At 43.5% G+C, this 24,480-nt stretch overlaps 2 protein-coding genes across 2 annotated transcripts in view; one reads left to right on the top strand and one right to left on the bottom strand.

Annotated features, from left to right (window-relative positions):
• The window catches only part of LOC115200913 (intraflagellar transport protein 140 homolog), a 36,977-nt gene extending 21,818 nt beyond the window's left edge, over positions 1 to 15,159 (top strand). Inside the window, exons 5-6 of the mRNA XM_029764028.1 lie at positions 12,928 to 13,080; positions 14,753 to 15,159. Coding sequence (XP_029619888.1) covers positions 12,937 to 13,080; positions 14,753 to 14,947 — 339 coding nt within the window. The 5' untranslated portion in view covers positions 12,928 to 12,936 and the 3' untranslated portion in view covers positions 14,948 to 15,159. The remainder of the gene's footprint in view (positions 1 to 12,927; positions 13,081 to 14,752) is intronic.
• LOC115200912 (transmembrane protein 204-like) lies at positions 714 to 10,415 on the bottom strand. Its single transcript, XM_029764025.1, has 3 exons — positions 10,111 to 10,415; positions 9,239 to 9,394; positions 714 to 1,547 (listed from the first exon to the last, which is right to left on the bottom strand). The coding sequence occupies exons 1-3, from the start codon at positions 10,403 to 10,405 to the stop codon at positions 1,303 to 1,305; spliced, it is 696 nt and encodes a 231-aa protein (XP_029619885.1). The 5' UTR covers positions 10,406 to 10,415; the 3' UTR covers positions 714 to 1,302.
• Positions 15,160 to 24,480: the final 9,321 nt, after the last annotated feature.

Genomic DNA, 24,480 nt, shown 5'->3' with positions numbered 1-24,480 from the left:
GTCATCTGATGAAGATCATCAAAGGTTAGTGCTGCATTTAGATATGGTTTGGGTTTATGTGACATGATATGCTAGCTTGAAAAATGGCTGTGTGATTATTCCTGGCTGGGTACTCTGCTGACATAATCTAATGTTTTGCTTTCGCTGTAAAGCCTTTTTGAAATCGGACAGTTTGGTTAGATAAAGGAGAGTCTTGTCTTTAAATAGCTGTAACATAGTCATATGTTTGAAAAGTGTAAGTTTTCGGATTTAGAGGAGTTTGAATTTCGCGCCCCGCCCATCATTGGATATTGGAGCAGACGTTCCGCTAGCGGAACGTGTAGATGTAAGAGGTTAATACAACTGTATACAATTAATTTAAGTACATGTACCACAAGTGAGCAGATTATCAAAAGGAAGCGTCCTTACCAAATGAGCTCAAATGTTTATGGTATTTACTATGTCTGTTGGGCCAATCTGAAATCATCAATGACTGTACATAAAATGAATGAATGTCCTGAGGTCTGAGGATCTGATCAAAATGTGTTGTCAAATTGCCATTAAACACCCTTTGGTGATTTGGATAGAATGAATTAATGTGCGTACACTTCACTTGACAACACTGTGTTCTCAAGATGAAGGTAGAAATATGGTACCTAATCGACAGTTTTTAAGTATACTTTGAATGGATTGGATGGGGTTATCTCAGCTTCAAGTCGATGCTAACTAGAGAGTTGTAACTTAAATCACTTTTAATATTAAGAATAATATAAACAATATGCAGGAAATATATGTTATTACATAAGTACACATAGAACAAAACATGTCAAGATCCAGCTTGATCTCTTCCAGGGTGTTTTCAGGGGGTGTTGCTGAGGAAATACAAATTCTCTCTCTACAAATTCCAGGTCAAACAAACCTTCAAGCGCACCTTTGAGTAATTGGCTTACAGCATGTCTACTAAAATGATACATTCACTACAGCTTATGGTTTTTAACACTGACTTTTCATTCATAATTTTAGATGGATGTTTTATGGAGAAACTATCCTTGCAGCAAGGAGCATTACTCAGTCGAGGACAGCATTTGGGTCCATGAGTCATTGTACATGATAGCCATCACGTGAGAAGATGTAGAACTGTACGACAGTGAAAGCATGTTAGTCCAGCACCGGTAGAGTCACGTCAAAACAAGTGTCTTCTATAGAGTCATTCATTGAGGCACCTGGTCGGATAAGAATATGAGGAGACAGTCAGAACATTGTCTGTTCTTCAGCATGTTAGGTAGTCCTTATTGACGAATGGGGGTCAGGGCTCAGGGGTGCTCAGCAGGGCGACTCCACATAGTCGTTGTCGAGGCGTGGGTGGAAGTTCGATGCCAGCGAGCGGCTGATAACAATGACACGGGGCGTGAGGCAGTCGTCGCGGCGATGCAGGATGTTCCAGATGAGCATGGCGGCGGCCAGAGTGGCCAATAGGCAGGCGGCGATGTCCACGTAGCACGAGTAGGACAGGTGTGTGTACGGGCCGATCCGGTAGAACGTCACCAAGCCGATTACCAGCACAAAACCTGGGGAGGGAGAGATAGGGAAGGATTAATTCAATGAGACCTTAGTCATTTAAAACAAATACTGTAGCTCCTCAAGTGCCTAGGTGTATTTTGGTCTTCATCTCAAACAATTTATTAATTGAATTTCTTTAACAGTGACGTTAATGGAGAGGGGATGTAAAATCTAATCTCACTGTTGCTAACTCTTCTAAAATCTTCACGATTCATTCCAGTCAGCATTTACAGTATATCAGTAATTTCATCACAACTTAAAAGAGCAATAACAATCTATGGGTTTTTTCTCAGGGAGGTCTTCTGAGATTTCAGCATCAAAGGAAACACAAGGAAATGTCATACTTCTCACAAAAGCTATCCAAATAAGTTTTAAGGCCATTCTAATGCCTTATTGATTTAATCTTAAAACACATTGTTGTAGCCTACGCCACTATGATCCAGGTCAGGAAGATCACAAAAGAGAGAATACTATTCTCAACATGAGTCAACTATTTCAGTGTTCATCAACAAACTTTAGCTTTCTGTTTTTGCCTTTTTTTGGTCACCATCACACTGTTATGGTTTGGATATGAATTGGTGAAATAACCCCAGGGGGAAATTTAACCCTGTCCTCCCAACCAACGATGTTCTCCCACAAAGTATGACAACATTTGTAACTTATATTAACCATCACCCACAATGGATTGACCACTAACCTAGATCTCAAAGAGGAAGTCCATTTCATGGATTTAAGTTATGCCTGGAGCCAGTCAATAGTTCATCAACAACACTCATCTGGTAGCATGTCCAATCAAGAGTTGGTATAAATAAAGGCACCAAAAATAATTGCTGGAAAAGGGGATGATGGCCCATTAGGATTTGAATCAGTCAGTTTCCTGTGGCAGGTCAGAAAGCCAGTGCCAGTGCTGGACTAGTGTTGAAATGTTGTGTAATTGTCTCTCTCTCTCTATGGGTCATTCCGATTCGTAAGCCGGTCTTTGTTTATGAGAGGATGTCAGTAGGTAATTGTATATATGCCTCTGTGACTTATGAGTGTGTGTATGTGTCTTATGTGAAGGTGTGTCTGCATTTGAGTGCAAGTGTTTGTCCGTCTGTGTGTGTCTGCCTGACTCCTTTTCTAAGAAGCCATAAAGCCCCTCACCTCCCCAGTCCTGGGGCTCCAGGCTGGGTGGGCTGTGTGAACCGCTTTTTTTTGGCACAGTCTAATCTCTCTGGCTTCCTTCCTCTTCTTCCTCTTTCCATCCTTCCTTCCTTCCCCCCTCTCCACACCCCCATTATCTATCAGGCAGTCTGAAAGACACTGACAGGGCACTACCTTGAACTTTTTTAGAAGGAGTACCGTGTGCGCCTAAGTTGAAACATTTTGCCGCACCCAGAAATGTTTGAGCACAAGGAAAAATATTTGAGGTAATAAAGCTAGAATCTAGAATTTTTCTAGGCGCACTGGTGCTCCTAATTTCTAATTCCAGGTCGCACAGCAAAATATGTAGCCATGTGCAAGTAAAATGGTCTCACTATAGAGCCCTGATTGACTGAACCACTTATTATCTTATCATACTAAGTCCTGGAAATTCACTGACCTTACTGATTACTGCTTGTCCTTACAATTCATCTCCAATTGATATCAAATCAAAATCTAATCAAACTTTATTTGTCACCTGCGCCGAATACATGTGTAGACCTTACCGTGAAATGCTTACTTACAAGCCCTTAACCAACAGTGCAGTTCAAGAAAGAGTTAAGAAAATATTTACCAAATAAACTAAAGTAAAAAATAATCAAAAGTAACACAATAAAATAACAATAACGAGGCTATATACAGGGGGTACCGGTACCGAGTCAATGTGCGGGGGTACAGGTTTGTCGAGGTAATTTGTACATGGAGGTAGGGATGAAGTTACTGTGCATAGATAATAAACAGCGAGTAACAACAGTGTAAAAAAACAAATGGGGGGTGTCAATGTAAATAATCCGGTGGCCATTTGATTAATTGTTCAGCAGTCTTATACCTTGTGGGTAGAAGCTGTTAAGGAGCCTTTTGGTCCTAAACTTGGTGCTCCAGTACCCCTTGCCGTGCGGTAGCAGAGAAAACCGTCTATAACTTGGGTGACTGGAGTCTTTGACCATTTTTGGGGCTTCCCTTTGACACCGCCTAGTATATAGGTCCTGGATGGCAGGAAGCTTGGCACCAGTGATGTACTGGGCCGTACACACTACCCTCTGTAGCGCCTTACGGTCAGATGTCGAGCAGTTACTATATCAGGCGGTGATATAACCGGTCAGGATGCTCTCAATGGTGCAGCTGTAAAACGTTTAGAGGATCTGGGGACCCATGCCAAGTCTTTTCATATCATTCCTAAACTATGTCATGCCTGAATTTACTTACCAGTAATTTTCTATTAATTGAATACTGCTATGTAAATAAATGCCCTCAACTTAATTTGCGGTGCACTCAACTGTGGTGTGAAGTCACCCACAAGACTCAGAGGTCCCGGCTTTCAAATTCCCTAACTTCTTAGCCTATCGCTTTTGACTTGCTTTTCTATCCCTCCAGAAAGAAGCCCATTTTCCCCTGGTATATTTCGTTTTAGTCGTGCCAGTGCCCCGTTGTGTAGGGGAGACACAACTGGGGGAGACACACTGTGCCAGTGCCCCGTTGTGTAGGGGAGACACAACTTAACCCCCCTCCGGCTTAAGTGCAACAGAGTTTAAACCTGAATCTCAAACGCACATGAATCTCTAACCTTTGACCCTCTGATCTTGACTCTCTCCATTCCGTCACACATTCCTGAGCATATCAGTCTCAAGGGGTGAAAACGGGCCGGTGTTATACTCAGCCAAGGCTCAGACCTGCTGCCGATAGCAGTGTTGAGATATCACTGAATGGAATTGGATATTGTTATCAAACTGTCTGCATGTGATAGCTGAGGTTTTTGGCTCATCTGAAAACGCAAACAGAGCATTCTTTCCCAAGACTGGCTGCTGGTAAAAATAACTCCCATTCACAGCAAAGAGAGAGAGAGAGGCCAATTCTCAGTGGGGGAGGAGAGGAATGAGGGATGAATTACTGAGTGGTGGAGGTATACTAAACTGAACCGAACTCAGGAAATGAAGGCCTTTTACACTTGAGCCTAGATTAAGTGAAGGCATTGGGAATGCTGGGAAGTCACTGAGCTTGCTGGTTTTAAACATATTGTAAATAATGTCTAGATTTTTTTCCCAGTGGAGATTACATTCATGAATTGCCTGGCTGGGCTTGTAAATAATGTCTAGATTTTTTTCCTACTGGAGATTACATTCATGAATTGCCTGGCTGGGCTGCGGGACTGCATGTGCATTGATTATTCAAATATAAAGTTAACAGGCATTACCCCAGGATTCTTGAAAATAACTAACGTTTATCAACCAATCAGCATCCAGGATCCCCCCCACCTTTGCCATCAGAACAGCCTCAATTCGTCGGGGCATGGACTCTACAAGGGGTCGAAAGTGTTCCACAGGGATGCTGGCCCATGTTGACTCCAATGCCTCCCACCTTTGGGTGGTGGACGATTCTTTATACACACGGAAAACTGTTGAGCATGAAGAACCCAGCAGCGTTGCAATTCTTGACACAAACCGGTGCGCCTGGCATCTACTACCATACCCCGTTCAAAGGCACTTAAATCTGTTGTCTTAAAAATCCTTATTTAACCTGTCTTCTCCCCTTTATCTACACTGATTGAAGTGGATTTAACAAGTGACATCAATAAGGGATCATAGCATTCACCTGGTCAGTCTATGTCATGGAAAGAGCAGGGATTCTTAATGTTTTGGATACTCAGTGTATAATAAGGCAATGAGGAGCCCTGGGAACACTGATACCTAGTAACCATTGTTATCTCTTCTGCTATGAAGTCCTCACCAAGGGTCATCGCAAGTCATCTATTGTTTTGCTCAGTCTTGTTGATCAAATATGGTGAAGTCTTCAGATAGTGGCATTTGAGTACAAAGGAAGATGACATTTTTCCAGCAGCATGTATTTTTAGCTGGTGGAAGTAGGTGTGTGTGTGTCTGTCTGACTCATTAGTCGTGTCACTATTCTTACTAATGTCAACATGTGTGAAGGGCGTTTATAATAGACGGCCTGTTTTTGAAAACAGCTACCAACGACCGCCCTAGATATCCATACCTAATTATTCTGCCATTGTATTAAAGGGATTATCCACACCAAACACCTAATTCCTATGATTAACCGTGTTAAAAAACACTAGTGCAGAGTATGTTGCTATGGCAACAACGAACATTTCCCACAGACACACAGGGCGTATTGTGATATGGTACTTGAAGGAGAAACTGAGTTGAATAATTTGGTACACTGTTTAGATTGAGCACATCTAAGCAAAGTATATACTTTTTCATAACGATATGAATGGATGGATGTGTTCTAGACAAGAATGCCCATACCATCTATTGGCTGATTTGTTGAATTGGAGTGCAGGTAATTGTTTTAAAAGCGTTATCAAATGTAATAGTATGGTATCCCCTATCTCCAGTGACAAGAAACATGTACAGTGCATTCGGAAAGTATTCAGACCACTTCCCTTTTTTCACATTTTGTTACATTACAGCCTTATTCTAAAAGGTATTAAATAAATAAAAAATCATCATTAATCTACCCACAATACCCGATAATGACAAAGCAAAAACAGGTTTTTAGATTATTTTTTTTTGCTAATTTATTAAACAAACAAAAAACATACCTTCTTTACGTTAGTATTCAGACCATTTGCTATTAGACTCAAAATAGAGCTCAGGTGAATCTGGTTTCCATTGATCATCCTTAAGATGTTTCTACAACTTGATTGGAGTCCACCTGTGGTAAATTCAATTGATTGGACATGATTTGGAAAGACACACACCTGTCTATATAAGGTCCCACAGTTGACAGTGCATGTCAAAGCAAAAACCAAGCCATGAGGTAGAAGGAATTGTCCGTAGAGCTCCGAGACAGGATTCTTAGAGCTGCTGTCCTGCCCAAACTGAGCAATCAGGGGAGAAGGGCCTTGGTCAGGGAGGTGACCAAGAACCTGATGGTCACTCTGATAGAGCTCCAGAGTTCCTCTGTGGAGGTGGTAGAACCTTCCAGAAGGACAACCATCTCTGCAGCACACCACCAATCAGGCCTTTATGGTTGAGTGGCCAGACAGAAGCCACTCCTCAGTAAAAGGCATGACAGCCCACATGGCTCTCAGACCATGAGAAACAAGATTCTCTGGTCTGATGAAACCAAGATTGTCCTGAATGCCAAGCGTCACGTCTGGAAGAAAACCTTGCACCATCCCTACGGTGAAGCATGGTGGTGGCAGCATCATGCTGTAGGGATGTTTTTCAGCGGCCGGGACTGGGAAACTAGTCAGGATCGAGGTAAAGATGAACGGAGCAAAGTACAGAGACATCCTTGATGAACACCTCAAGAGCGCTCAGAATGTTCACCTTCCGACAGGACAATTACCCGAAGCACACAGCCAAGACAACGCAGGAGTGGCTTCGGGACAAGTCTCTGAATGTCCTTGATTGGCCCAGCCAGAGCCCGAACTTGAACCCGATCAAACATCTCTGGGGAGACCTGAAAATAGCTGTGCAGCGACGCTCCCCATCCAACCTGACAGCTTGAGAGGATCTGCAGAGAAGAATGGGAGAACCTCCCAAAATACGTGTGCCAAGCTTGTAATGTTATACCCCAAGAAGACTCAAGGCTGTAATATTTTTTTTTTATATATATATACATTTCCAACTATTTCTAAAAACATGTTTGGACTTTGTTATTATGGGATATTGTGTGTAGATTGATGAGTGGGGATAATTATTTAATTCATTTTAGAATAAGTCTGTAACGTAACAAGATGTGGAAAAAGGCAAGGGGTCTGAATACTTTCCGAATGCACTCTAGCTATGATGCGTTCCTACACAATTTACTAATTTCACAGACGGACCATATCAAAGTTAAATCATGGGGAAAATGTGTATTTTACCCACAGATAGAACATAGGGTTTCACCAAAATGACAGGAGTTTCATGATTTTTATTTTGGGGGTGCATTATCCCTTTACCATGAGAGACACTTTATAGCATGCCAAACAATAGTTTGGCTCAGTGGGTTCTTTTGGAAGGGAATCAGTGATTATTTGGGTGGGTCCCATCTAAGACCGTCAGATAAATGTCCCGGTGTTGCCTGCCGAAGAAGCTAGCGTCGAGAGGGGACCCTTTATTTGCCCCTGTTCCTGGACATTCTGTAAACAGGCATAAAAGCTAGGCCAAGCTTATCTGGACAGCAGCTGTCCCCACCCTATAGCATTTTTCTACCAACTAACCCAACACACACACGAACGCGCGCACACACATATACACACACACACCCTCACTTCCAGAACACAGTCAGTCCCTGTCGAACTGTCTTTCGTGTCTGCTCTCCCCCTTTTTCCACCTCTGCTCGGGGTTTGCATAACAGGTAGTCGCAGGCATTTCCTCGTCCTGAGCAGGGATATCCTGGCGCCCGACAGTCGCTCTCTGGCTCGCTGGAACTCTGGCCGGCCCACCAGCCCAGACTGACGGCCTGCTATATTTAACCATCAGACCCTTGGATGCTGCGCCTGCTGTGCCACAATACTGCCCGGGGCTGACATCCCTAAACAACAAGCTGTGCGCTCAACAAAATGTGACAACGTCACACTTCCTCAAAAGGGGCACTGGGACAAGCCATGCCCACACTGCCGCACAGCCCCCTGGGATGGATGAAGGAGAGGGGTCTTGATTTGCCCTTACCGCCCACCTCCTCTCCTTCTTCCCATTGCTATTCCTGGTTGTTATCGTCTTTAATTGACTTTGCAAGAAAATTCCTTCTTGGAACGATAAGGTCCGATTCTAGTCTTTTTTTCCCCTTTTCTGTTTCCTAGTCACCCCCCCAGTTTGGTTGCTCTGGATTTATTTATGCTTTTTGTCCTCAAGCCAATCCTCAAAGCTCCAAGGGTTCCTCTTTTGTGCTCCACTGGGGAACAACAAGGGACTTTTATGTTTATTCGCAGCAACACACTGTGACCATTTTTAGATCTGAGGAACGCTCAGAAAAGCCTCAAGCGACTCTATTGAACATTTTAAAGTTGAAATCAAAAGCCAGACACGTGCAATAGGTGTTTTATAGTGTGGTTGTCTCTCACTTATGTTTAGGTGTCTGCTGGCCTCCACACTCATTAGTGTTTTGGAAAAATGGAACAAAAATGTCCATGGCATGTGTATTTTTATCAAATTTCACATAGAATTCAACTCTGTGCTTGACCCGCTGCAGTGGTTATGTCCAGGCTTGTAGGTGTCTGGTTTCCACTCTACTGGGACTGCCACATCTGGCTTCTTGTCATTGTGCATCATGTCAGAGTCACAGATACACTATAGGCCAGTGTTACTGTTTCTCAACCATTTTTTGTGCCAATGACTGGCAAGCTATTGCCCTTCCTTCCCTTTTTGGAGGACTGCCGACATTAAAAACTGTCACTTGAGAAAAAATTATAATAATCAGGTACACCTAACGATCTCAGGGACCGGTAAACCTCATCCTAGGGACCAGTGCCGGTCCACGGACCAGAGGTTGCTGACATTAGGCTAGGCTATATGCCATGTTGTGCAGTGTATTAAACATATTGGTGTGGATGTATAGTACTCACTGGCCAACTGGAAGAGTGCGGCGATGGCCTCCTCCCACCACTGGGAGTCCTGGGTGACAAAGGGCAGCTCCATCAGGCCCAGCAGGAAGATCAGCTGACCAGCCGTCAGTGCTACCGTGGCCATCAGGTTACACGCTCGCATCATGTCAAACTGCACTGGAGGGAGGGGGGGGGGGGGCAGAGAGATATATTATGAATATGGCAAATTATTATCTCAAACTAAACCAGAGACATTAGGGCAACATCATGTGATGACACCTGTTGATATCAGAGTCCAATGTGTCATATCAAATAACCACTCATGAGCTGAGCTGATCAATGTCATTACAATGATGCATCTTTGTGTGTAGCCTTTCTCAAGGGCTTAATGAAATGATGGATTCACTGCAAATCAACATTGTTTTTGCATCTGTAGACAATGCCCTATGAGTTCTGAGAGTTATTTTTGTTTGTTATTATTATTGTTATTTGTTATCACTGAATGAGGTCCCCTGGACTGCTGCTGCTTGTTATGCAGCTGGCCCGGGGGTCAGGATCTTGCTGCCTCTGGTTTTGCTATTTATTTATTTAATTTTATTTAACCTTTATTTAACTAAGCAAGTCAGTTAAGAACAAATTCTTATTTACAATGACAGACTACCCCGGCCAAACCCTAACCCGGACGACGCTGGGCCAATTGTGCACAGCCTGGAATCGATCCAGGGTCTGTAGTGACGCCTCTAACACTGAGATGCAGTGCCTTAGACCGCTGCGCCACTCAGGAGCCCAATAGGCCGCAGTATCCATCTACCCATACATGCACATCAATTAGGCGCACTCTTAACTAAGGGTTTTGGAATGAAGCACACTCATGAAACACAAACACACATTACATTTGACGGTGCTGCGGGACTCCTGGTAGCCTGCGTACTCCGAGCCCCAGCCCAGACCCTCACACGGCCTCTGAGTCCCCTGACCTCTCCTCCCACTCCCCCCAGCCCCAGGTTCATCCCGGCCCCTCTCTCCTCCAGTCATGACGGGGCACATCCTCCACAGCCCCACGTTGCGCTTGCGTCCATCCTCCAGGGCCTGCAGCACCCAGCTGGGGGTGAAAGCTGCCACGTTGTTGAGTACCAGGGACAGCAGGGCCACCATCACCGCCACCGCCACCAGCCGCTGCACGGCCATGCACCGCTGCCCGCCCGCCACCTCTCCCTCCCCCACCTCCTCCCTCTCTTCGTCCCCCTCTTCCTCTCCCGTGCTGCCCTGCCTCTCCTGGGCAGCAACACCAGCGGCGCTTGGGGCACCCCGGTTCTCCTCCTCCTCCACTGCCAGTCAGCTAGCGGCTAATGCTAACCCCAGGCAGTCGTACCGCTGAAGAAAAAAGGGAACGCGTTGTTAGCTCAGCTAAAGAACATCTCCGTTCATCCTCATTTGTTTTTGGGGTGGATGTGGGTTGGTTCAGCCTTCCTCCTCGGAGTGCACAGTGGGCAGGCGGGGGTTAATCCGACCGGCACCGAGGTCCATTCCACTGGCTCTGGTGACTGGCTGCAGCTTGACTCTTGGTCTCGAACCTCGCCTCACTATTCTCTCTTCAACTGTCTCTTTTCCACTTTTATCACCCCTTTTCTCTCCACTTCTGATTTCTACTGGCTGCCCTCCTCACCGTTGGTTCTCTGCAGTTTCAAGTTATTTTCTTCTCTGTGTAGGCGCCTGTCTCTTTTTCCCATCAGTTTCTTTCTTCGTTCTTCTGTGTTTTTTTCTTCAGACTCTACACCAGGGGTAGTGGGAAAGTGGAGAAGCAGAGTAGAGCAGCAGAGCAGATTGTCTGGATCGTGTTGCTAAGGGCCAGTGGCTCACTGACAGCTCACCGAGGCTTAACCAAGAAAGGGCTTTGTCAACTGGAAGAGCGATCTCTCACTGCGCAAGCTCTAGTCTTCTTCTGACCCTCCTCTCGCTCTCTCTCTCTGGGAAGAGTTGGTGCTCCTGCTTTCTCTCTCTCTCTGGGAAGAGTTGGTGCTCCAGCTCTCTGGGAAGAGTTGGTGCTCCTGCTCTCTCTCTCTCTCTCTCTGGGAAGAGTTGGTGCTCCTGCTCTCTCTCTCTGGGAAGAGTTGGTGCTCCTGCTCTCTCTTTCTCTCTCTCTCTCTGGGAAGAGTTGGTGCTCCTGCTCTCTCTCTCTCTCTCTCTCTCTCTCTCTCTGGGAAGAGTTGGTGCTCCTGTTTCTCTCTCGCTCTCTCTGGGAAGAGTTGGTGCTCCTGCTCTCTCTCTCTCTCTCTGGGAAGAGTTGCTGCTCCTGCTCTCTTGGTCTATGGGAAGAGTTGCTGCTCCTGCTCTCTTGGTCTATGGGAAGAGTTGCTGCTCCTGCTCTCTTGGTCTATGGGAAGAGTCGGTTCTCCTGGTACAGCTCAGTCCCAGCGGTCAAAAAAGGATTAGAATAAAGGGTTCAGGATGGGAGATATCAGTCTGTGGTTCCAACAGGTTTGACCAGACAACTCCCTCCCTCACTCTGTGTGTGAGAATGTGCACTCCTGAGACTCACTCAGAGAGGACAGCCCATAGAGCCTCAGTGGCGTTCCAGATGCTACAGCTCTTCTTCTGCCTGTTTGTGTGTGACAGCGACAAACACACTGGCCCCCACAGCCCGACCAGCAACAGGATGCGTTTCCTGATAGGAAAACGATCAGAGGGGGGCAAAAGGCGGACCCTCTCCTCTGTCCTTTTTTCTCTCCTAAACCCGCTCTATCTGTCTGTTTACTTCCTCTCTCTCTCTGTCTTTCTCTCTGTGTCGCCAAACCTACTATAGTTATTTTCTGGCTCTGAAACATCTGTGTAAGACGTGGATTCAGAGAACGATAGAGTCGTGGGGATTTGAGGGGCTGTGTTTGTATGGTCTGTGGCCATAGAGAGCAGGCTTTTGGCTGTCAGTGCAGTGCTACATAACATGGGTCTCTGCAAGGCAAGCTTGGCCTCATTTTTCCCCGCCAGTGAGTCCCAAGGCCCCTAAAGATTCCGTGAATTTCCTGTTGCCTAACTTTAATAAACACACCCACATCTGTATCAGCTAAAGAGAGAAGTTGGAGGAGGGGGAACACAAATAGGGTCCAGATGGGTTTGGAATCTGGAATGGTGGCAGAGTGAATGTGGGATTGAGGTTGACGTAGATGAGAAAGAGCGAGAGAGAGAATAAGTGTGTGTGTGTGTGCATGCATGTGTGTTTGTGAGAGACTTGAGTTGGATCTCCCTGCAATCATTCTTCTATGCCTAATCCCCCGTAGCAAGCATATATCCAAGGCTTGGCTTCCTGCCCTGAGCTCTGGGTCTGGATTCCCACGCACAGATTCATACCGCTGTGTGATTTAAATCAATGTTTATGTGTTAAAGCGGTTTAGAAGAGATTTAGAGATGTTGATTTGGTTCGATGTTGAAAGTGGAGCTTGGGCAGTGTGCCAGAAATCAATGGCTGACCTGTATATGCAAGAAATCAAATAGCTATAACAAATACTTTCAACGTTTTACTGAATGACCTTGAATCAGAAAGGAAGTGGTTTACAATGTTTTCCTTTTTCCAATGCTATGTTAGTCAATAGTTTCCATTCTCTATTGCATTATGGTTGCTGATCTTATCTTATTCCTAATATACTTTATCAAACAAAATGTCTCCCTCTAACGTCTATGATCAAACAAAATGTCTCTCTCCTCTTTCTCTGCAGTGAGGCAGAATGGGAGAACATGGCGAGGATGTGGCCCGGATGTGTCTGGGGAACATGGGTAATGCCATGGCAGTGTGGGCACTACAGGATTCCGAGACCGAGCCTAAACTGGAGGCCAGGGTGGTAGTACTGGCCCTGCAGCTGGGCATGCTGGTAAGAAAACCAACCAAGTAGTAGGTGATCATAGCATTTAATGGTGGCTTCACCTCATTTTCAATTCATTTCCTTAGCCAGGTATTGTCATAACTAGTACATAGAGTAAAATAATGGTCAATTATAGGTTGTTTAACCTGTTGTGGTATAGGGGGCAGTATTTTCACGGCCGGATAAAAAACGTACTCGATTTAATCTGGTTACTACTCCTGCCCAGAAACTAGAATGTGCATATAATTAGTAGATTTGGATAGAAAACACTCTAAAATTTCTAAAACTGTTTGAATGGTGTCTGTGAGTATAACAGAACTCATATGGCAGGCCAAAACCTGAGAAGATTCCATGCAGGAAGTGCCCTGTCTGACAATTTGTTGTCATTCTGTTGCATCTCTATCGACATTACAGCATCTGTGCTGTAACATGACACTTTCTAAGGCTTCCATTGGCTCTCTAAAGCCAACCAGAAAGTGGAATGGGGTGTCTGCTGTCTCTGGGCAAAGTACAGCAGCAGAGTTTGTAAGTGGTCAGCCTGGGGATAGTGAGACTGGAGATGCGCATTCACGAGACTTCTCCCTTTTTTTCTTTCAGTCTTTGAATGAATACAACGTTGCCCGGTTGGAATATTATCGCTATTTTACGAGAAAAGTAGCATAAAAAATTATTTTAAACAGCGTTTGACATGCTTCTAAGTACGGTAATGGAATATTTTGACATTTTTTGTCACGAAATGCGCTCGCGCGTTACCCTTCGGATAGTGACCTGAACGCACGAACAAAACGGCAGTATTTGGATATAACTATGGATTATTTGGAACCAAAACAACATTTGTTGTTGAAGTAGAAGTCCTGGGAGTGCATTCTGACGAAGAACAGCAAAGGTAATCCAATTTTTCTAATAGTAATTCTGAGTTTAGGTTGTCCCAAACTTGGTGGGTGTCAAATTAGCTAGCCGTGATGGCCGAGCTATGTACTCAGAATATTGCAAAATGTGCTTTCGCCGAAAAGCTATTTTAAAATCGGACATAGCGATTGCATAAAGGAGTTCTGTATCTATAATTCTTAAAATAATTGTTATGTATTTTGTGAACGTTAATCGTGAGTAATTTAGTAAATTCACCGGTTTGCGGTGGGTATGCTAGTTCTGAACATCACATGCTAATGTAAAAATCTAATGTTTTGCTTTCGCTGTAAAGCCTTTTGGAAATCGGACAACGTGGTTCGATTCAGGAGAAGTGTATCAATAAAATGGTGTAAAATAGTTTACATTACGTATTGGTTTGAGAACTTTGAATTATGACATTTTGTGGTTTTAAATTTGGCGCTCTGATTTGTCACTGGCTGTTGAATAGTGTGGGACGATTTCGTACCACCTCCCCTAGAGAGGTTAATTTGATCATTACCACATATACTGTCGGCACCTAGTACTTGTACCAGTAGCATTACCTATGTGATTACCCTGTAATAGTGTAATAAGTATAGTGTAGTAAGTACATGCTATTATGGAGTACTTACCACTTTTGTCTTTATAAATTAATGATGTCATTAGTAGTATATCTGTCCATACTAAAACACTACATGTGTACTGTCTTTAAGATCATAATTACAGAATAACTTCTTACCCATGGATAATGCCCCTAATCTTAAGTGTTACTAGACTTCCAATGGTCCCACAGGAGGATGCAGAGAAGCTGTATAAGAGCTGCGGGCGCTTCAACCTCCTGAACAAGTTCTACCAGGCATCAGGCCAGTGGCAGCAGGTGGTGAAGACCGCAGAGACCCACGATCACATCCACCTCAGGACCACCTACTACAGCTATGCCAAATACCTGGAGGCCATTGGAGACAAGAGCATGGCCCTCGTATTGTAATGAGCCAGCTTAGCACTGATGCTATGACTGTTAACATTTGGTAAGTTAGCATTTCATTTGACTATGTTAGCATTTGATACATGCAGCAAATCAGTACTGGTCTACAGTGCATTAGCATTTTGTTTAACCCGGTCAAGTTCGGTTTCTGTGCAATCCTCAGGCACTCTAAAAGCAAACCAAACTTGTTTCATCATTTTACATTACGTATTGGCTACACAACACGTCAATTAGGTCAGCTATCATTACGCACTAATGAGACGAGTGTTCACTTGATTGACAGTGTCTTGGTCCAATGATCACCTATCGTTTTGGAACATAGCTAGCTAGATAGCCAATGAGCTGGGCTTTCCAGCAGTATGTGAACGCCCTTTGTACGACAATCAGCCATCAAGTTAGAGCTGAATGTAAGTACATTATTTACCTAAGGAGGACTCTGAGTGAGCACAGTTTTGATTCCAGCGCGGAATAAATATTTTTGGACAAAAAATATCCACTTTTAAATCAGTAACTAAAACACGTTTTTGCTTCTTATGCTAATGCAGTTGTTTAAATGGTTGCAGTAGGTGTGTCAAAAGTTTGGACACCTACTCATTCCAGGGTTTTTCTTTTTACTATTTTCTACACTGTAAAATAATAGTGAAGACATCAAAACTATGAAATAACACATATGGAATCATGTAGTAACCAAAAAAGTGTTCAAATGAAATTTGAAATTCTTCAAAGTAGCCAGCCTTTGCTTTGATGACAGCGTTGCACAGTCTTGGCATTCTCTCAACCAGCGGTAGTCACATGGAATGCATTCCACTTAACAGGTGTGCCTTGTTAAAAGTTCATTTGTGGAATTTCTTTCCTTCTTAATGCGTTTGAGCCAATCAGTTGTGTTGTGACAAGGTAGGGGTGGTATACAGAAGTTAGGCCTATTTGGTAAAAGACCAAGTCCATATCATGGCAAGAACTGCTCAAAGATAAACGACAGTCCAATATTACTTTAAGACATTAAGGTCAGTCAATGCAGAACATTTCAAGAACTTTGAAAATTTCTTAAAGTGCAGTCGCAAAAACCATCAAGCGCTATGATGAAACTGGCTCACATGAGGACCACCAGAAGAAAGGAAGACCCAGAGTTGCCTCTGCTGCAGAGGAACAGTTCATTAGAGTTACCAGCCTCAGAAATTTCAGCCCAAATAAATGCTTCACAGAGTTCAAGTAACAGACACACCTCAACATCAACTGTTCAGAGGAGACTGCGTGAATCAGGCCTTCATGGTCAAATTGCTGCAAAGAAACCACTACTTAAGGACAACAATAAGAAGAAGAGACTTGCTTGGGCCAAGAAACACGAGCAATGGACATTAGACTGGTGGAAATCTGTCCTTTGGTCTGTCCAAATGTGATATTGTTGGTTCCAACCGCTGTGTCTTTGTGAGACACGGAGTAGGTGAACGGATGATCTCTGCATGTGTGGTTCCCACCGTGAAGCATGGAGGAGGTGTGATGGTGTGGGGGTGCTTTGCTGGTGACACTGTCTGTGATTTATTTAGAATTCAAGGCACACTTAATCAGTATGGCTACCACAGCATTCTGCAGCGATACACCATCCCATCTGGTTTGCGCTCCAGGCTGTGTAAGGGCTATTTGACCAAGAAGGAGAGTGATGGAGTGCTGGCCTCCACAATCACCCGACCTCAACCCAATTGAGATGGTTTGGGATGAGTTGGACTGCAGAGTGAAGGAAAAGCAGCAAACAAGAGCTCAACATATGTGGGAACTCTTTCATGACTGTTGGAAAAGCATTCCAGGTGAAGCTGGTTGAGAGAATGCCAAACGTGTGCAAAGCTGTCATCAAGGCAAAGGGTGGCTACTTTGAAGAATCTTTTTGTTTAACACTTTTTTGGTTACTACATGATTCCATATGTGTTATTTCATAGTTTTGATGTCTTCACTATTATTCTACTATGTCGAAACCCTTATTCTACAATGTAGAAACCCTTGAATGAGTAGGTATGTCCAAACTTTTTACTTTTACAGTAGGTCTAGGGTTGCAAGCTTTGGTTGATTTTAAATGGAATCTACACGTTAATAATACAATAAAAATTGTATTTGATTTGATTTAGTCATATTCTTTAACTTAGATTTTTGGTTGAAATGGAGACTTCAATCCAACATATAAATTATAAAAAAATGTACAAACCAGAATTAAAGCCAGACTCAGTGGCACAGATGGAATAATCCAAGCGGAAGAAACATCTTAAAATGTTGATATTTGGTTGCATTATCAACCAAACACAATTCAATATTACTTTTGTAAGACAGTAAATAGCCTAATGTTAAGGCTATCTTACAAACTAATTTAACAGTATTTTTTCAACCTTAAAATGAGTAACACATCGATAGCCACATTTTGAGGTTACTGTTACAATAAATGTCTTCTTATGTAATCATAGAAAGCGTGCATGTTCAGGGTCACAGGTCTGTGGAAATATTCACAATTGCTATAATAATTTGCGCAGAATCTCAAATGTCATTGATCACTTGCACCATGCAGTGTAGCACCCCTTTCCTGCAGTAAAATGATGAAATCGCCCTCTAGTGGCAGGGTGACAGCTTTGTTGCTTGAATCAGATTGCCACTTTAATTAAAGGATGTTATATCACTATTTATTCAATTGTGAATTATGATCAATTTAAAGTAATAATAATAATTTTGAGCATTTTGTCTTATACATTTTTATTGTATTATACAATATTTCCATGTACAAAGAGCTGTATTGTAGGCTCCTTGACTAATTTCCTCATTATAATAAAGCAGTTGAACACAGGAAACAAGAGTGAGATTAAATCACTTACAGACACAGAGCTTAAACTGAAGATGCAGAATTTAGTCTGTAAATGTTCACCCCAAAGGGACATCAACATGCTGTCACACATTTGTCATGAGACATCATAATGATTTTTTTTCTTCATTTAACCTTTATTTAACTGATGATGATGATGCCATGTTCTAGATGAAATTCAATTCAATACAACACAAATGATGAAATCTTTCACATAAAAAATGTACAAGAACGAATCTACAACCAGGTAAAGCTGCCTTCAAGATGACATCAAGACACTTGGGAAATAAGTCCTATTTTGTATGTCAGATACAACCAGTTTTTTGTTAGTTCAGTTTCTTTGTTCCAAAAACTGGTTTAGTCGAAAAGACACTTTTCGAAAAGACACTGGTTCAGCCCAGGACTCTATCTGGAGGAGATGAGACAGGATGTGGGGCCCTGTGTCCAGCTGCCTGCAACAGGGTCCCACGCCTTCCTCCTGGTCACACCAGTAGAGCCGTCAAAGGCGGAGGAGAGAGGGATGCTGGAGAGAATGGAGGAGATGTTTGGAGAGGGTTGTTGGGGAGATACACTGTGATTTTATCCACCCACTCTGACAGCCTGAAAGAGCAAAGTATTGAGGAGTTTCTTCATGCAGGGAGTCAGGATCTCCGGCAGCTTGTAGAAAACAGGTACCATGTCCTCAACATTAAGCAAATGGCCCATGACACCCAGAGAGCTTCTACAGTAGTCAGACCTTCCAGGAGGCAGAGGCCCAGGTCAGAGTTGTTTGAAGGGGGACTGAACAAAACGATTATTGGTAATAGTAGGTGATCAGAGCAGCTAAAATAAGAGAGCACCGCAAATGAGTGGGGAAAAAGGCTGAAGACATAACCTTGTTGACTGGGCTCCATATTAAAGGCCCAGTGCAGTCAAAAAATTTTTTTTCTGTGTTTTATATATTCATTTTTCCACACTATGAGGTTGGAATAATACTGTGAAATTGTGAAAATTATGATAATGCCCTTTTAGTGTAAGAGAAATTGCTCTTGCTAAGAATATATTTTTGCTTGTTTTTGACCATTTTAATTGCTTGAATCACAGTAAGTTACTTAATTGTTACCCAGAAATGATTTCATATTGAGATAAAAATGCCTGCATATTTATTATAATAATTAGGTTTGTGCTTACATTTGTCCCATTTCACACATATGAACTGGAAATGTGTTTTTTGCATATCCCACTCCCCTTGAGACACCCTCAGAGAGTAGGGTCACAGCCAGGGATCAGCCATTATTGACAGCGACCCTGGAGCAATTAGGGTTAAGTGCCTTGCTCAAGGGCACATCACCAGATTTTTTTCACCTAGTCGGCTCAGGGATTTGAACCAGTGACCTTTTGGTTACTTGCCTTGCACTCTTACTCTTAACCACTAGTCTATTTGACCATCAGATGGGAGTGTTGTCTGGTTCTCAATGTGTATTCTACAAACTGCGAAGGGAAACGGAACAAGTAGTCAGAGCAATTTAAAGAAAAAGTAGAAATGGAATTAGGCTGAAGTGAAGCAGAGATAGGAGGGGAAGGTTCAGATGGCCCTACTGTGAATTTAATTCAAATCACTGATTGGTCTATACTAAATGGTAGATAATTGTATTAATTAGTATTAATAGATCATTTCATTAATATTGCCTACTTTCAACTTTGATAACTGATTTCCAACAGAGAACTTTGTCAACCTTTGACTTCATCTTCAGTAATAAAGGATGAATCATTCAGATATTGTATAAGTCGTTTTATTTTACAATCACACAGTGATCATAACCGTCAGTCATCAACTGAAATGCAAAAAGAAAGACATGAAAACAGAAATAAAATTAAATTCCTATACTCACTGGTGTTTTTTCCGAACTTTGATATACAAGCTAATGTTGCTTTCTAGTGATGAAACTACCATATAGCTTATGTTGTTTGCAATTAGCTACTGTATTTAGCTCAGTGGAGGCTCCTCAGAGGAGGAAGGGAGGACCATCCTCCTCAGTGAATTTCATAAAAATACAAATAGGGAAACTAAAAAAGTAATCATTTTTAGATAAAACTGTACTGAATATATTCATGTCACCAAATAATTGATTAAAACACACTGTTTTGCCATGAAGGTCTACAGTAGCCTCAGCAGCACTCGGTCGGGTAGCACCATGGTGTAGCCGGAGGACAGCTAGCTTCTGAGCTCCTCTTGGTACATTGACTTCAATACAAACCTAGGAGGCTTATGGTTCTCACCCCCTTCCATAGACTTGCACAGTAATTATGACAACTTCCAGAGAATGAATCTAGTACTGAAAGCATAAGCTAAAGCTAGCTAGCACTGAAATGCATAAAAAGTGGTGAGTAGCTGACTGAAAGAGAGAGAAACAGTTTTGAACAAATTAACTTCTTCCAAAATTCAGGAGAAGCAAGAGACAGAGAGAGGGAGAGGGAGAGAGAGCTATATCTGGTTGTATTTCTTGAAAACTTTCACTTAGTTAGTGAATGCAGTTAGCTAGTTTAGCCTACTCAATCATCCTGCTCAAACAGAGAGGATGCTATTTTAGCTAGCTGGCTATGGCTATCCAACACTGGAACTCTTCCATGTCAAGGTAAGCTTTTGGTTTTTAAATGTATTGCCACCGGGGCCCGCTGGTGTAACTGCTTAACTGCTTTCTGACCATAATGCATGATTGCTGCGGGTTTACAAACATGTTAGTTTGAGTAGCTACAGTATGTTTACTATGACATGACAACGATGTAGCCTGTGTGTAGTGGTCATGATATGAAGGTTTGGCTTGGAAAGGTTTTTTCGTCTGGTCACAGACGTGTAATGAAATCCACAAGCGAAGGGAAAAGGTGAGAGGAGGAGAGTGAGTAGATAGTTGTGAGAAGGAATTATATATACAGTGCATTCGGAAAGTTTTCAGACCCCTTCACTTTTCCACATTTTGTTACGTTTCAGCCTTATTTTAAAATTGATTATATAGTTTTTTCCACACATCAATCTATACACAATACAAGCAAAAACAGGTTTTTAGACATTTTTGTAAATGTATTTAAAAAAAAATGAAATATCACATTCACATAAGAATTCAGACCCTTTACTCAGTACTTTGTTGAAGCACCTTTGTCAGCGATTACAGCCTTGAGTCTTGTGTATGTCCCGAAGCTACTCCTAGGTTGTCTTTGCTGTGAGATTATGGTCATTGTCCTGTTGGAAGGTGAACCTTCGCCCCAGTCTGAGGTCCTGAGTGCTTTGAAGCATGTTTTCATCAAGGATCTCTCTGTACTTTGCTCCATTCATCTTTCCCTCGATCCTGACTAGTCTCCCAGTCCCTGCCACTGAAAAACATCCCCACAGCATGATGCTGCCACCACCATGCTTCACCGTAGGGATGGTGCCAGGTTTCCTTCAGACGTGACGCTTGGCATTCAGGCATTCAGGAGTTCAATCTTGGTTCATCAAACCAGAGTATCTTGGCTGTCATGTGTCTTTTACTGAGGAGCGGCTTCCGTCTGGAAACTCAACCATAAAGGCCTCATTGGTGGAGTGCTGCAGAAATGGTTGTCCTTCTGGAAGGTTCTCCCATCTCCACAGAGGAATTTCAGAGCTCTATCAGAGTGACCCTCGGGTTCTTGGTTTACCTCCCTGACCAAGGCCCTTCTCCCCCGGTTGCTCAGTTTGGTCGGGCGGCCAGCTCTAAGAAGAGTCTTGGTGGTTCCAAAAGTCTTCCATTTAAGAATGATGGAGGCCACTGTGTTCTTGGGGATTTTCAATGCTGCAAAAGTGTTTTGGTACCCTTCCCCAGATCTGTGCCTCGACACAATCCTGTCTCAGAGCTCTACGGACAATTCCTTCGACCTCATGGCTTGGTTTTTGCTCTGACATGCACTGTCAATTTTGGGACCTTATATAGACAGGTGTGTGCCTTTCCAAATCACCTGAGCTCAATTTCAAGTCTCATAGCAAAGGTTCTGAATACTTATGTAAATAAGGTATTCAATTTTTTTTACAAACATTTCTAAAAACCTGTTTTCGCTTTGTCATTATGGGGTATTGTGTGTAGATTGATGAGATTTTTTTTTTATTTAATACATTTTATAATAAGGCAGTAAGGTAACAAAATGTGGAAAAAGTCAAGGGGTCTGAATACTTTCCCGAATGCACTGTACAACGAGCAAAGTGATCATGCTGTTTTTATGTGGCTGCTATGAAAATGAACTGTGTTTGTGTGTGATCAGGGCTGTATTCACTCTGCAGATTTTGTTGAAAACGTTTCTTAAATGGAAGCAAACAGAACGAAATGGTGATAACCATACCTGAATTTTTACAGTAGAAACTCTAATTTTCAACTGTTAGACTAATGATTAGACCCTAGATCAGCTAGATGCAGGCAAGAGTGTGCAAGGCAGTATTGAATGTGTCATTGTCTGTCACCTTGATTACAAAAAAGTATCTCGACCTGTGCACCTATGTTGTAAACTTTCATTCATAGGCTAGGTTGTAGCAACCTCAAGTTGGGTACAAGGAAAATTAGAGTATCATGTAGTAGTTACATTAAGCTGGGTGAATATAGAATGACAATCATCCAATATGCTGTAATAGAAATAAGGCCATGCTCATAAAAAAAAGATAATCCTCCCTCATATTAAACAGCACCAACCACCACTGATTTAGCTTGGAGTAAAACAGCTGACATTGTTAGAAATGGTATTTCACTAAATAAATATTTCTTTGGATGCATGTTTCCGTACATTATCACCACAGGGTGATGCTCACAACACTTGTTCCCTCTATAAAGAGCCCGAAGAAATCCAGCCTTGAGAAAAAATGCAAGGAATGGTTGTAAAGCTTATATCAATTTCACGAGCTAGGGAGAAGAAAGCATGCTGACTATGAATGATCACCCCGGTGAGAATAATGTCATTACATGTTATCCAGACACACACAACCGTGAATACGGTCCCTCTGAGGGTGAGATGAGAATCCCGACCCAGACGACCCCAGGCCCTCCGAGAATTGCTGACATAGACAGCGTTGTTTTGAACGAGGAACAAGTCACTACTCCCTTTAAATCATTTTAACAGTGAAAGGCCCCGTGCATTTGTTCGTTCCACAACCTTGACACCGTTCATTCCGTCGCCATAGTTGGCATACCAACAGTGCAATATCAACCTGCCCTGTTACAATTTGACATGATCAAATTAGGATCAGAGTTTTGTTAATGTTTCAGTAACACTTCTTCAGCCTACGTGGAATGGTGGAATTTGTAACAATAACAGTTAGGAGTGACTCAACATCGTAACAGAAAAAGAGTTAGAGAGGGGTGCAAAAAGAGAGTCCGAGTGTCACGCTCTGACCTAGGAGAGCTGTGTTAGGTCAGGGTGTGATAAGTGGGTGGGCATTCTATGTTTGTGTTTTCTATGTATTGGCCAGGTATGGTTTCCAATCAGAGGCAGCTGTCTATCGTTGTCTCTGATTGGAAGCCATACTTAGGCAGCCTGTTTTCCTGTGTTGGTGTGGGTAGTTGTTTTCCGTTTTGTTAGTTACCTGACGGAACTGTTGGCTGTCGTTTTGTTGTTTGTTTGTTTAGGTGTTTTCATTAAAGTAAAGTATGAGCACTCTACACGCTGCGCCTTGGTCCCCTTTATACAACCTGCGTTACAGAACTACCCACCATGATTGGATCAAACGGCGTGCCCAGGCAGAAATGGACACCTGGTCACATAAGGAGTGGACGGAAAGGAGAAACTGGACTTGGGGCCATGTAATAGAGAGATATCAGAGCCTACCGTGGAGGAACGAGAGGCAGCCCCAAAACATTTTTTTGGAGGGCACACGGGTAGTTTGGCTGGGCCAGGGGTGAGACCTGAACCAACTCCCCGTGCTTATTGTGGTGAGCATGTGCCTGCCTCTCGCACTCTCTCTCCAGTGCGCCTCCATAGTCCATTATGTCCCGTGCCTGCTCCTCGCGCTCTCCCTCCAGTGCGCCTCCATAAACCAGTACGTCCTGTGCCTGCTTTGAGCACTCGGTCCTCAGTGCGTCTCCCCAGTCCGGTGAGACCTGTTCCAGCTCCACGAATAAAGCCTCCAATGATAATCAATGGTCCGAAGTCTGTAGAGATGATCCATGGAACGAAGCCTCTAGTGATGATCCATGGCCCGGAGCCTGTAGGGATGTTCCATGGCACAAAGCCTCCAGAGGTAATCCATGGCCCGGAGCCTGTAGAGATAATCCTTCGCAAAAAGCCTGTAGGGATTATAAATGGTCCGGAGCCTGTAGGGATAAACCATGGCACGAAGCCTGTAGGAATAATCCATGGCCCGGCACCTGTAGAGATAATCCATGGTACAAAGCCTCCAGTGATGATCCATGGCGCGGAACCTGTAGAGATTATCCATGGCATGGAGCCAGCAGCAATGGTCAGTAGTCCGGAACCTATAATGACGCTTCCCATTCCGGAGCCTCTGGCGACGCTCCTCCGTCCAGAGCCTCCAGCGACGCTCCTCCGTCCGGAGCATCCAGCGACGCTCCTCAGTCCGGAGCCTCCAGCGACGCTCCTCAGTCCGGAGCCCCCAGCGACGCTCCCCAGTCCGGAGCCTCCAGCGACGCTCCTCAGTCCGGAGCCCCCAGCGACGCTCCCCAGTCCGGAGCCTTCAGCGACGGTCTGCAGCCCCAAGTCTTCAGAGACG

Source organism: Salmo trutta, chromosome 10 (genome assembly GCF_901001165.1).
Source record: "Salmo trutta chromosome 10, fSalTru1.1, whole genome shotgun sequence".
NCBI lineage: Eukaryota > Metazoa > Chordata > Actinopteri > Salmoniformes > Salmonidae > Salmo > Salmo trutta.
Note: the sequence above shows the minus strand (reverse complement) of the source record. Positions and strands in the feature narration are given on the sequence as shown.

Bases quoted from the DNA above. Each gene is read 5' to 3' on its own strand.
- LOC115200912 (XM_029764025.1), bottom strand. From the start codon at position 10,405: ATGGCCGTGCAGCGGCTGGTGGCGGTGGCGGTGATGGTGGCCCTGCTG. The intron at 9,395-10,110 runs GTAATGTGTGTT...CCCTCCCTCCAG, and splicing joins GTCCCGCAGCACCGTCAAAT to TGCAGTTTGACATGATGCGA. The intron at 1,548-9,238 runs GTGAGTACTATA...CTCCCTCCCCAG, and splicing joins CGCACTCTTCCAGTTGGCCA to GTTTTGTGCTGGTAATCGGC.